This window comes from Pristiophorus japonicus, chromosome 7, assembly GCF_044704955.1.
Source record: "Pristiophorus japonicus isolate sPriJap1 chromosome 7, sPriJap1.hap1, whole genome shotgun sequence".
NCBI lineage: Eukaryota > Metazoa > Chordata > Chondrichthyes > Pristiophoridae > Pristiophorus > Pristiophorus japonicus.
In genome coordinates, this window is record NC_091983.1 from 218934241 (window position 1) to 218947111 (window position 12871).

Consider the following 12871-nt stretch of genomic DNA (forward strand, 5'->3'; position numbering starts at 1 on the left):
TTCACCTGAATCCGACTGCAAGGGACCTACGTTTGTCTTCACTAATCTTTTTCCCTTCACATATCTATAGAAGCTTTTGCAATCAGTTTTTATGTTCCCGGCAAGCTTCTTTTCGTACTCTATTTTCCCCCTCTTAATTAAACCCTTTGTCCTCCTCTGCTGTATTACAAAATTCTCCCAGTCCTCAGGTTTGTTGCTTTTTCTGACCAATTTATATGCCTCTTGGAATTAACACTATCCTTAATTTCCCTTGTTAGCCACGGTTGATCCACCTTCCCCGTTTTATGACAGGGATGTACAATTGCTGAAGTTCATCCATGTGATCTTTAAATGTTTGCCATTGCCTATACACAGTCAACCCTTTAAGTATCATTTGCCAGTCTATTCTAGCCAATTCACGCCTCAAACCATCGAAGTTATCTTTCCTTAAGTTCAGGACCCTAGTTTCTGAATTAACTGTGTCACTTTCCATCTTAATAAAGAATTTTACCATGTTATAGTCACTCTTCCCCAAGGGGCCTCGCACAACAAGATTGCTAATTAGTCCTTTCTCATTACACACCACCCAGTCTAGGATGGCCAGCTCCCTAGTTGATTTCTCGACATATTGGTCAAGAAAACCATCCCTAATACACTCCAGGAAATCCTCCTCCACCGCATTGCTACCAGTTTGGTTAGCCCAATCGATATGTAGATTAAAGTCACCCATGATAACTGCTGTACCTTTATTGCATGCATCCCTAATTTCTTGTTTGATGCTGTCCCCAACCTTACTACTACTGTTTGGTAGTCTGTACACAACTCCCACTAGCATTTTTTGCCCCTTGGTATTCCGTAGCTCCACCCATACCGATTCCACATCATCCAAGCTAATGTCCTTTCTTACAATTGCATTAATTTCCTCTTTAACCAGCAATGCCACCGCGCCTCCTTTTCCTTTCTGTCTATCCTTCCTAAATGTTGAATACCCCTGGATGAGGAGTTCCCAGCCTTGGTCACCCTGGAGCCATGTCTCCGTGATGCCAATTACATCATACTGCTATCTGTGCAGTTAATTCGTCCACCTTATTTCGAATACTCCTCGCATTGAGGCACAGAGCTTTCAGGCTTGTCTTTCTAACACACTTTGCCCCTTTTAGATGTGGCTCTTTTTGCTTTTTGCCTTAGGTTTCTCTGCCCTCCACTTTTAATTTTCTTCTTTTCTATCTTTTGCTTCTGCCCCGATTCTACATCCCTCTGTCTCCCTGCATAGGTTCCCATCCCCCTGCCATATTAGTTTAACCCCTCCCCAACAAACACTCCCCCTAGGACATTGGTTCCGGTCCTGCCCAGGTGCAGACCGTCCGGTTTGTACTGGTCCCACCTCCCCCAGAACCGGTTCCAATGCCCCAGGAATTTGAATCCCTCCCTGCTGTACCACTGCTCAAGCCACGTATTCATCTGCGATTCCTACTCTGACTAGCACGTGGCACTGGTAGCAATCCTGAGATTACTACTTTTTAATTTAGCTCCGAGCTCCCTAAATTCGTCTCGTACCACCTCATCCCGTTTTTTACCTATATGCACCACGACAACTGGCTGTTCACCCTTCCTTTTAGAATGCCCTGCATCCGCTCCGAGACATCCTTGACCCTGGCACCAGGGAGGCAACATACCATCCTGGAGTCTCGGTTGCGGCCGCAGGCACGTCTTATCTATTCCCCTTACAATTGAATCCCCTCCCACTATAGCTCTCCCAATCGTTTTCCTGCCCTCCTGTGCAGCAGAGCCACCCATGGTACCATGAAATTGACTGCTGCTGTCCTCCCCTGATGAGTCATCCCCCTCAACAGTACCCAAAGCGGTGTATCTGTTTTGCAGGGGGATGACCGAAGGGGACCCCTGCACTACCTTCCTTGCACCTGCTCTTCCTATTGGTCATACATTCCCTATTTGGCTGTGTACCCTTTACCTGCAGTAAGACCAACTCACTAAACGTGCTATTCACGGCATTCTCAGCATCGTGGATGCTCAAGTGTACACATCTGCAGCTCCAGTGCCGCAATGCGGTCCATCAGGAGCTGCAGGCGGATGCACTTCCCGCATACGTAGTCGTCGGGGACATCAGAAGCGTCCCTGACTTGCTACATAGTACAGGAGGAGCATAACACGTGTCTGAGCTGAGCTGTCCTGTCATGACTTAACCCTTAGATAAACTTAAATAGGCAACAACAATGCTGAAGGTTACTTGCTGATATAGAAAAGAAAAAGAAAAACTACTTGCCAATCACTTACCCCCTTGGCCGTGACGTCACCTTTCGATTTCTTTCTACTTCTTTTTTGCCTTCTCCCTGCTGCAGCTGCACAAGCACGCCTCTCCGACTCACCACGCTGGCCTCTTGTAGGCCTCTCCTCTCCGACGCTGCCGCTCCGCCTCCCCACTCCCGACTCCCTGCTGGGCCTCTCCGACTCACCACGCTAGCCTCTTGTAGGCCTCTCCTCTCCGACGCTGCCGCTCCGCCTCCCGACTCCCTGCTGGGCCTCTCCGACTCACCACGCTGGCCTCTTGTAGGCCTCTCCTCTCCGACGCTGCTGCTCTGCGTTGTTGGGTAGATGCCAGTGTTGTAGCTGTACTGGAACAGCTTGGCTAGAGACGCGGCTAGTTCTGGAGCACAAGGCTTCAGCATGACACCTGGGATGTTTTCGGGGCCCATAGCCTTTGCTGTATCCAGTGCGCTCAGCCGTTTCTTCATATCACATGGAGTGAATTGAATTGGCTAAAGACTGGCTTCTGTGATGGTGAGGACCTCAGGAGGAAGGCGATATGGATCATCCACACGGCACTTCTGGCTGAAGATGGTTGCAAATACTTCAGCCTTGTCGTTTGCACTCGCATGCTGGGCTCCACCATCATTGAGGATAGACATATTCATAGAGCTCCCTCCTCTGGTTACTTCTTTAACTGTCCACTACCATTCACGACTGGATGTTGCAGGACTGCAGAACTTTGATCTGATCTGTTGATAGTGGGATCGCTTAGATCTGCTTATAGCATGTTGCTTCCGCTGTTTAGGCTGCATGTAGTCCTGTGTTTCAGCTTCCCCAGGTTGCCACCTCATTTTTAGGTACGCTTGGTGCTGCTCCTGGCATGTTCTTCTGCACTCAGCGTTGGTCCCCTGGCTTGATGGTAATAGAGTGAGTGATCTGCCGGGTATTGAGGTTGCAGATTGTGGTGGAATACAATTCTGCTGCTGCTGATGGCCCACAGCTACTCATGGATGCCCAGTTTTGAGCTGCTCGATCTGTTCTGAATCTATCCCATTTAGCACAGTGATAATGCCACACAACACGATGGAGGATGTCCTCCGTGTGAAGACGGGGTTCTGTCTCCGCAAGGACTGTGCGGTGATCAATGCTGTCATGGACAGATGCATCTGTCCATGACCATCAAGCCAGGGGACCAACCCTGGTTCAATGATGAGTGTAGAAGAGCATGCCAGGAGCAGCACCAGGCGTACCTAAAAATGAGGTGCCAACCTGGAGAAGCTGCAGCACAGGACTACATGCAGCCTAAACAGCGGAAACAGCATGCTATAGGCAGAGCTAAGCGATCCCACAATCAACAGATCAGATCAAAGTTCTGCAGTTCTGCAGTCCTGCAACATCCAGTCGTGAATGATAGTGGACAGTTAAATAACTAACCGGAGGAGGAATCGCTATGAATTTGCCTATCCTCAATGATGGTGGAGCCAGCATGCGCGTGCAAAAGACAAGGCTGAAGCGTTTGCAACCATCTTCAGCCAGAAGTGCCAAGTGGGTAGATTGGGGAGGATGAGGTCAAGTAGGTTCTTCCTCATGTTGGTTCTCTCATCATCTGCCACGGGTCCAGTCTGGCAGCTCGGTCAGTAGTGGTGCTACCAAGCCACTCTTGGTGATGGACATTGAAGTGTCCCATCCAGAGTACATTCTTGGTACACTCAGTGCTTCTTCCAAGTGGTGTTCGACATGAAGGAGTACTGATTCATCAGCAGTAGATGATAATCAGCAGGAGGTTTCCTTGTCCATGCTTGACCTGCAGCCATGAGACTTCATGGGGTCCAGAGTTAACGTTGAGAACTCCCAGGGCCAACCTCTCCTGACTGTACATCACTATGCCGCCACCTCTGGTGGGTCTGTCCTGCCGGTGGGACAAGACATACCCAGGGATGGTGATGGAGGAGTCTGGGACATTGGCTCAAAGATAAGATTCAGGGGTATAGTGGGAGAGGGCTCGGTGGGAGGGCGATTTCGCTTCATGGACAAGGGAAAGGGATAGGCAGCTGAACAGACGGTGTCTGTCTTGAGGATGAAGAAATCGGTTAGCTTCTTGCACTGGTCTCCAGATGTTAGTGAGGAGGACTTTGGACTGGGTGTGCCGTTGTCGTGTCCAAAGCTGGTGCCTCGGTCTATGCCCAATGAATGGTCTGTCCAGTTTTATTCTTACTGTTTTGTAGTGCTCGTGTACAATTGAGTGGCTTACTCGGCCATTTCAGAGGGCAGTTAAGGGTCAACCACATTGCTGTGGGTCTGAAGTCACATATAGGCCAGGACAGGTAAGGATGGCAGATTTCCTTCCCTAAAGGAGAATAAGTGAACCAGATGGGTTTTTACAACAATCGATAGTTTCATGGTCACCATTACTGATACTAACTTTTTATTCCAGATTTATTTAATTAACCAAATTTAAATTCCCCAGCTGCCACGGTGGGATTTGAGCTTTGTCTCTGGATCATTAGTCCAGGCCTTTGGCTTACTGGTCCAGTAACATAACCACTATGCTGTCGTACTTCAAAAGTTACTATTTGAGGTCCTGAAAGGTGCTTATATCAATGTAAGTGTGTTCTTTTCTTCAAGATGTGTAATTACTCTCGGATGTGTTGTGTGGAATAGATGTTTTGTGACCATAATTGACAGTTCCTTTCTTTATGTTTTAATTTTATGCAGACGACACAGTCTCAGGAAGAATTCAAATTGGAAGATCTAAAGACCTTAGAGCCAAGTAAGCATTTCTTGTACCATGTGTCAAAGTAAAAGAAGTACAGTGCTGTCCAGCAAGAAAGTAGGAATCAATCTCTCCATGTGAACTTCGGATACCCATAATACATTTACTCTTGCACCTATAAACACATAGATGATATATATCTGCGCATGATTTAGATGTTTGATTTGGCCCAAGTAAATCTTCACACCATTGTAAGCTGTTGCTGATTGCTAATGTCACATTCCTGTTACTGTGGAGCCATTTAGCGTGATCACTTTGGGTATATCTGATTTGGTCATATGGACATATGCGACTGTATTTCTCTTTCTCATCCCTGCACCCCCCCCCCCACCGTCCAAAATACTCAACTCGTATAACTTTGGCCTCGCCCATCCCTCCCCACCACTGGCGGATGTGCCATGTGTCGCCAAGGCCCACATTCTGGAATTCTTCCCTAAAGGTCTTGCTCAAAAACCGCTTCTTTAATTAAGATTTTTCGTCACCTCTTAATACCTCTGGCTTAGCAGCCAACTTTCATGATTACATCTGTGTGAAACACTTTAGGATATTTTTCCACATTAATGGCACAGCATAAATGTTGGATTGCAATACAATTTGATAACTGGCTCACAAAAGTAAGTACAGATGAATGAGGGCGTTCAGTCTATCTGATTAATCCTTTCATAGAAACCTGTGGTCTCCACCTTTTATATACCCTTCTTCCCATCACAGCATCTGCCTGCGTGTTGAATAGCTTCAGAATTTTAGCCCCCACTCTCCTACAAAGAGACCATTCCAGTTATTGACCGCCTCCCCCCCACCATCAGTACTGAACTTGTTTTTTTCCCAGTTTATCCTAAAGGTATGGTTCAACGTAAAATTATGCTTCAGATTAACCTTTTCTATTCCACTTAGTATCTTGTATAATTTTATAGGATCCCTTTTCATTCGCCGCCTTTCAAGAATAAAAAGTCTAATCATCATCATCACTCAATCGTATAATTGGTCCTACATTTAGCCTCAGCAGCCCTGGACTTAGGAGTGGGTGAAGGCAGGGTTGAACGAGATTGTGAATCACTCCATCCAGGAAGAATAATGCCATGGCACCTTTAACGTCCACCTCAGAAGCCAGACTGGTCGTCAGTTTATTGTCTTACCTGAAAGACAGCACCGCTGACAGTGCAGCACTCCCTCAGTATTGTACTGAGGTTCCAGCCTGGATTATGTGCCCGAGTGTCTGGACTGGGACTTGAACCCACAATCTTCTGACGCAGGCAAGATTGCTATCACCGAGCCAAGGCTGACACCAAAGACATACTTAGAAACATAGAAAATAGGTGCAGGTGTAGGCCATTCGCCCCTTCGAGCCTGCACCACCATTCAATAAGATTGTGGCTGATCATTCACCTCAGTACCCCTTTCCTGCTTTCTCTCCATACCCCTTGATCCCTTTAGCCGTAAGGACCATATCTAACTCCCTCTTGAATATATCCAATGAACTGGCATCAACAACACTCTGCGGTAGAGAATTCCACAGGTTAACAACTCTGAGTGAAGAAGTTTCTCATCATCTCAGTCCTAAATGGCTTACCCCTTATCCTTAGCCTGTGTCCCCTGATTCTGGACTTCTCCAACATCGGGAACATTCTTCCTGCATCTAACCTGTCCAGTCCCGTCAGAATTTTATAAGTTTCTATGAGATCCCCTCTCATCCTTCTAAACTCCAGTGAATACAGGCCAAGTCGATCCAGTCTCTCCTCATATCAGTCCTGCCATCCCAGGAATCAGATTAGTGAACATTCACTGCACTCCCTCAATAGCAAGAATGTCCTTCCTCAGATTAGGAGACCAAAACTGAACACAACATTCCAGGTGAGGCCTCACCAAGGCCCTGTACAACTGCAGTAAGACCTCCCTGCTCCTATACTCAAATCCCCTAGCTATGAAGGCCAACATACATACTTCTTCACCCCCTGCTGTACCTGCATGCCAACTTTCAATGACTGATGAACCATGACACCCAGGTCTTGTTGCACCTCCCCTTTTCCTAATCTGCTGCCATTCAGATAATATTCTGCCGTTGTGTTTTTGCCACAAAAGTGGATAACCTCACATTTATCCACATTATACTGCATCTGCCATGCATTTGCCCACTCACCTAACCTGTCCAAGTCACTCTGCAGCCTCTTAGCATCCTCCTCACAGCTCACACCGCCATCCAGCTTAGTGTCATCGGCAAACTTGGAGATATTACACTCAATTCCTTCATCTAAATCATTAATGTATATTGTAAAGAGCTGGGGACCCAGCACTGAGCCCTGCGGCACTCCACTAGTCACTACCTGCCATTTTGAAAAGGACCCGTTTATCCCGACTCTCTGCTTCCTGTCTGTCAACTAGTTCTCAATCCACGTCAGTATATTGCCCCCAATACCATGTGCTTTAATTTTGCACACCAATCTCTTGTGTGGGACCTTGTCAAAAGCCTTTTGAAAGTCTAAATACACCACATCCACTGGTTCTCCCTTGTCCACTCTACTAGTTACATCCTCAAAAAATTTTAGAAGATTTGTCGAGCATGATTTCCCTTTCGTAAATCCATGCCGGATAAAAAACCATCCCTAATAGACTCCAGGAAATCCTCCTCCACCATATTGCTACCAGTTTGGTTACCCCAATCTATATGTAGATTAAAGTCGCCCATGATAATTGCTGGACCTTTATTGCACATATCCCTAATTTCTTGTTTGATGCTGTACCCAACCTCACTACTACTGTTTGGTGGTCTGTACACAACTCCCACTAGCATTTTCTGCCCTTTGGTATTCCGCAGCTCCACCCATACAGATTCCACATCCTTCAAGCTTAATGTCTTTCCTTACTATTGCACTAATTTCCTCTTGAAACAATGCCCCTTTCATACTTACCTCTTTTGAGGATGAGACTCCTTTTTGTTGTGTTTTATATTCTTGGGTTTCTCCTTGTCACACACCATCTCCACTCAAGATGCAGCAGGTTGGGGAAAGGTGTTAAGATTGCCTAAAGTCACTCTGGAACTGGTTGCCAGGAAGCATTATCCCAAGCAACCAACCTGCATCTCCTAACAACCTTTTATCAAACCAGCACTGGCAAGGATCCAGGAGTAGATTGCCACCTTAGCCAGACATTAGCCCAGGTACCTAGAGAGTGGGGGGAGAAAACGCCCCTTTTTTAAAATAGCTGGGGGGGAAAATGTGGAATCTGACCTATAGTTACATTTCCTATATAACTCTGCTGAGTAAGTTCCACAATCTCGACTGTTTTGTTTTCAATGGAAAGGTGCTTTTAATATTTTTGCTCATATAATAAATGAGATGGTGTCAGTGAAGCAATCTGATCAACCACATCCTGAAAGATGAGCCTATTGTTCTGTGTGCAAAAGCATGGAACTGTGACGGTAAATTGAATAAAAACTGGGCAACAGAGATTACATCATACAGGTCGTGCCACTGGCATTTACAATTCTGTAATTCTGTTCAACACAATTCCAGGGCTGGAGAGTAATTCCCTATATCAGAGAACCTTTTCTGGCTCCCATGTTAGCTGACATTGTTCACGGTTCTCTCTCCTCGGGTACTGTCCCCCTCTCCCTCAAATCTGCCATCATCATTCCTCTCAAAAAAAAAACAACCCTTGATCCCTCCGTCCTTGCAAACTACTGCCCCATCACCAACGTCCCTTTCCTCTCCAAAGTCCTTGAACGTGTTATCGCCTCCCAAATCCACACCCATCTTACCCACAACTCCACATTTGAATCCCCCCAATCAGATTTCCGCCCCTGCCACAGAACTGAAATGGCTCTCATCAAAGTCACAAATTACATTTTTTGTGACTGTGACAAAGGCAAACTAGCCCTTCTTATCTGCAGCCTCTGACACGGTTGACCACTCTAACGCCTCTCCACCGTTGTTCAGCTGGGTGGGACTGCACTCCCTGGTTCCATCCTTACCTATCTAATTGTAGCCAGAGAATCACCTGCAATGGTTTCTCTTCCCACTCCTGCATTGATACCTCGGGTGTCCCCCAAGGATCTATCTTTGGCTCCCTCCTATTTCTCATCTACATGTTGCCCCTTGGCGACACATCCGAAAGCACAGTGTCAGTCTCCATATGTATGGTGATAACACCCAGCTCCACCTCACCACTGCTTCTCTCAACCCCTCCACAGTCTCTAAATTGTCAGACTGTTTGTCTGACATCCAGTTCTGGATGAGCAGAAATTTTCACCATTGTTTTTGGTCCCCGCCACAAACTCCGCTGCCTAGCACTGACTCCATCCCTCTCCCTAACATTTGTCTGAGGCTGAACTACACTGTTTGCAGGCTTAGTGTCCTATTTGACCCTGAAATGAGCTTCCGACCACATCCCCAGCATAGCTAAGACCACCTATTTCCACCTCCGTCACATCGCCCGTCTCCGCCCTTGCCTCAGCTCATCTGCTGCTGAAACCCTTATCCATGCCTTTGTTACCTCTAGACTTGACTACTCCAACACACTCCTGGCTGGCCTCCCACATTCTACCCTACGTAAACTAGAGGTGATCCAAAACTCGGCTGCCCGTGTCCTAACTCGCACCAAGTCCTGCTCACCCATCACCCCTGTGCTCGCTGACCTACATTGCCTTTCGGTTAAGCAATGCCTCTATTTCAGAATTCTCATTCTTGTTTTCAAATCCCTCCATGGCCTCGCCTCTATCTATCTCTAATCTCCTCCAACCCCACAACCCCCTCCTCCCACCCGCCCCCGAGGTATCTGCGCTCCTCAAATTCTGTCCCCTTGAGCATCCCTGATTATAATCACTCAACCATTGGTGGCCGTGCCTTCTGTTGCCTACGCCCCAAACTCTGGAATACCCTGCTTAAACCTCTCCACCTATCTACCTTTCTTTCCTCCCTTAAGACGGACGTTAAAAGTGCGATTATAAATACAGGTACAGCGTCGAGAATCCGGAAGCCTTGGGACCGAGGCCGCTCCAGATTCTCTATTTCCGGACTTCGGAATGTCTTTCCGATGTCTCGAGTCTGGAAATCCACGGTGCTTAGGTAGGTAGGTCGGACTGAGGTGGGGGGTCGAGCGGATGCGAGGTTGGCGGCAACCCAAGGCGGCGGGGGGGGGGAGGTGGGGTGGGGGGGCGAGGTCGGCGGTGGCCCGAGGCGGGGGGGGCAAGGTTGGCAGCAGGGCGGGCAAGGTCGGCGGCGGCCTGGGGAGAGAGGGGGTGGGGGCGAGGTCGGCTGAGGCGGGGGTCCGGATTCCGGATCATTTTACAGATTCCGGACGACTCCGCCATGAGCGTCCAGATTCCGAACTGTGGATTCTCGGCGCTGTACCTGTACAAGGTGGTGGTAAAAGACAATTTCAGGGCTGGAGATTCAATCCCTGTATTTACTTAGTGCTGCTTTTAATAGTAGACTTCGGCTTGTTTTTTTCCATTTTTTTTTCACAGTTATAAAGAACATTCTTTCTTATAACAAAGATTTTCCTTTTGATGTTCAGCCCGTACCTATAAGGTAAATCATTAAATTTGGACACTCTTCTCCATTCAAATTCCTTCTTTTTAAAAAGACATCATCCATCTTTATAATGCGTTGCTTCTGTTCTGTGTTTTTTTGGGCATGCAATTTTCCAGCAGAGTATCAAGAATTGTCCGTGCTTCTTCATGCAACAGGGCTCGAGCTTGCTTTTCATCTGGTTTTTAATACATTTTCTGCTGTGCCGGCTGATCTCATGAATAACCGTGATTGTACTGCATTTTGCCTGAGTGAATCCTTATTGTACAGTGTGAGGAACCTCGGTTTCTCCAATCATTTAGCTGAAAACATTGATGTTGAATTGCTGTCCCCAATTTAATGTTGTTTGTTGAAGTCAGATAGGCACAGAGCAGGGAGAGTACTGAACACTTGCTGATGTCCCCGAGTCACCTTTTATTGTTTTGCCTCCCAATGACTGGTTAGAGGTCCCTTGATGGCTCACTGAATAAATGGATTGCAAGGGAGTTGAACCCAAGGTCAATCCCTGGTCTGTATTGAGTTGGCTGCTTGTAGGTGCTACGTTTGGCCTCTGCCCTTATTCGAGGGAAAATCAGCCAGGGTTCCTGTGCCTAATTGCTGTCAATCGATTTATTCCCACCCTTCCCCCCCCCATCCCTGCCCCACCTTTCAACAGCAGAGATGGACAGAATTGGACTGCACTCTGATGCCTCCTATAACCAACTAGCCTGCCAATACTCACTGACCACATAAGACATGAAGAGCCAGTTGGGTAAACCGGGTGTTGGGGAACTTGGAGAACTGTGCTTTCGCAACAGTCACCACTTTCTGGTTAGGTGGGTGGTACCTGCGTACAGGGGTTTAGAATCACCTCTTCCTCACCCCCAACCCCTTTTCCTCGTAGCCCCATAACAGTATGAAGTTCTGCACTATTGACATGAATAAGGATAGAGTTCCTTTCTAAACCATTATATCCAGATGTAGGGATTTGGCTGTTTACTCCAGTTAGTGCTTCTCTGGCTGTGTATTTAAATAAAAAGTTTTTTTATTTTTTTTAAAATATTACCCGGTAGCAGCTTTTGCATAGAGAATACTTTTAAAAATTCTAGCCTGCCCTCCTCCCCTGAAGGCACAGATTCCATAGTTGTCTAGTGCCCTCTGGTGTTTTTTCCAAGAGATAATTATTCATGTGTAAGCTGTGATGGTATTTGTTGGAAAATTATTCAACTGTGGGTGGCGTCATAGCCGAGCCCAATATTAGAGGGGGAGGCAGCAGCAGCTGTTTCTCACAGACAGGACTGACTTGGCTTTTGGATGGAGTGGGCTTGAAAGGTTGAATGGCCAATGTTATTCCATAGCTTCTTAATTACCCCTTTATTCAACAAACATATAACTGGCCTCGTTTTAATTTTAAAAAGCTTCTACAGGTTTGACCTCCGAAATCCGGAAACTTCGGGACTGAGGCCGTTCCGGATTTTGGAACGTTTTTCCGATGTCCCGATCTGGAAATGCCCGGGCTGAAGTTTCGGGTATTTCTGGATTTCGGAACCCTTTAGCCAGTTGTATTCTGGGCGAAAAAGACCTGCGTTACAGCTCAAGGACAGCGGTAGGTGTGAAGACCTTCAAAAAATAAAGTAAGTTAAAGTTTTAATTTTTTTTTAATTCTTTTTCAGCGATTCAATAGTTAAGTGTCTTGTGAATGTTTTGTGATTTTTTTGTTTTTTGCAAATTTTTGGGGAGTTTTCCCCTCCCAAGGCCTCTCTTACAGCCTCGGCCTCGGACTAAAGTTGGCGAGGACTGTGATTTCCGCTGATTTAAATAGCGGAGTGATTAGCAGTATCTTTGGTGCAAAATTCCCCCAAAAATGCTGCTATTGCTGTTTTTATTTTTAAAAATGTCTGGATTTCGGACGACCCTTCCATGGATCAGCGCGATGTCCAGATTTGTACGAAGTCCTGCTGATTCCCGCAATCGCTGGCCTGACCCCACGATCCACCGCCCCCACCCTCACCATGATATCTCTGATGCACTCCCAGTCCCAAGCCAGCCAGCCCCGATATCCCCTTGCTCAGTACCTGTACCGTCCAATTTAATGTGACCACCCCTCGTCTGGAAAAATCCCTTATCCAGAACAGGCCAGGTCCTGAGGATTCTGGCTAAGGGATGTTCAACCTGTATTATAGCAAGTATTCCATTCATCTTTCCGGATCTCTCCAAGAGGTAGGAGTCCATCAAAACTCTCCTAGGTATGGGATCAGGTGTTTAATTGCACTGCGGTGCTGCATTGAACTGATGGATGCTTAACTTGCAGCCTTGGCTAAGGGACGCCTATAACAAAAAGAAACTC

General features: G+C 46.9%; 1 protein-coding gene across 2 annotated transcripts in view; it reads left to right on the forward strand.

The window, feature by feature from the left end:
• The window catches only part of aida (axin interactor, dorsalization associated), a 99094-nt gene that overhangs the window by 69558 nt on the left and 16665 nt on the right, over positions 1-12871 (forward strand). For both annotated transcript variants that reach the window (XM_070885815.1, XM_070885816.1), the window contains exons 4-5: positions 4963-5017; positions 10482-10545. In XM_070885815.1, the coding sequence (XP_070741916.1) occupies positions 4963-5017; positions 10482-10545 (119 nt within the window). The remainder of the gene's footprint in view (positions 1-4962; positions 5018-10481; positions 10546-12871) is intronic.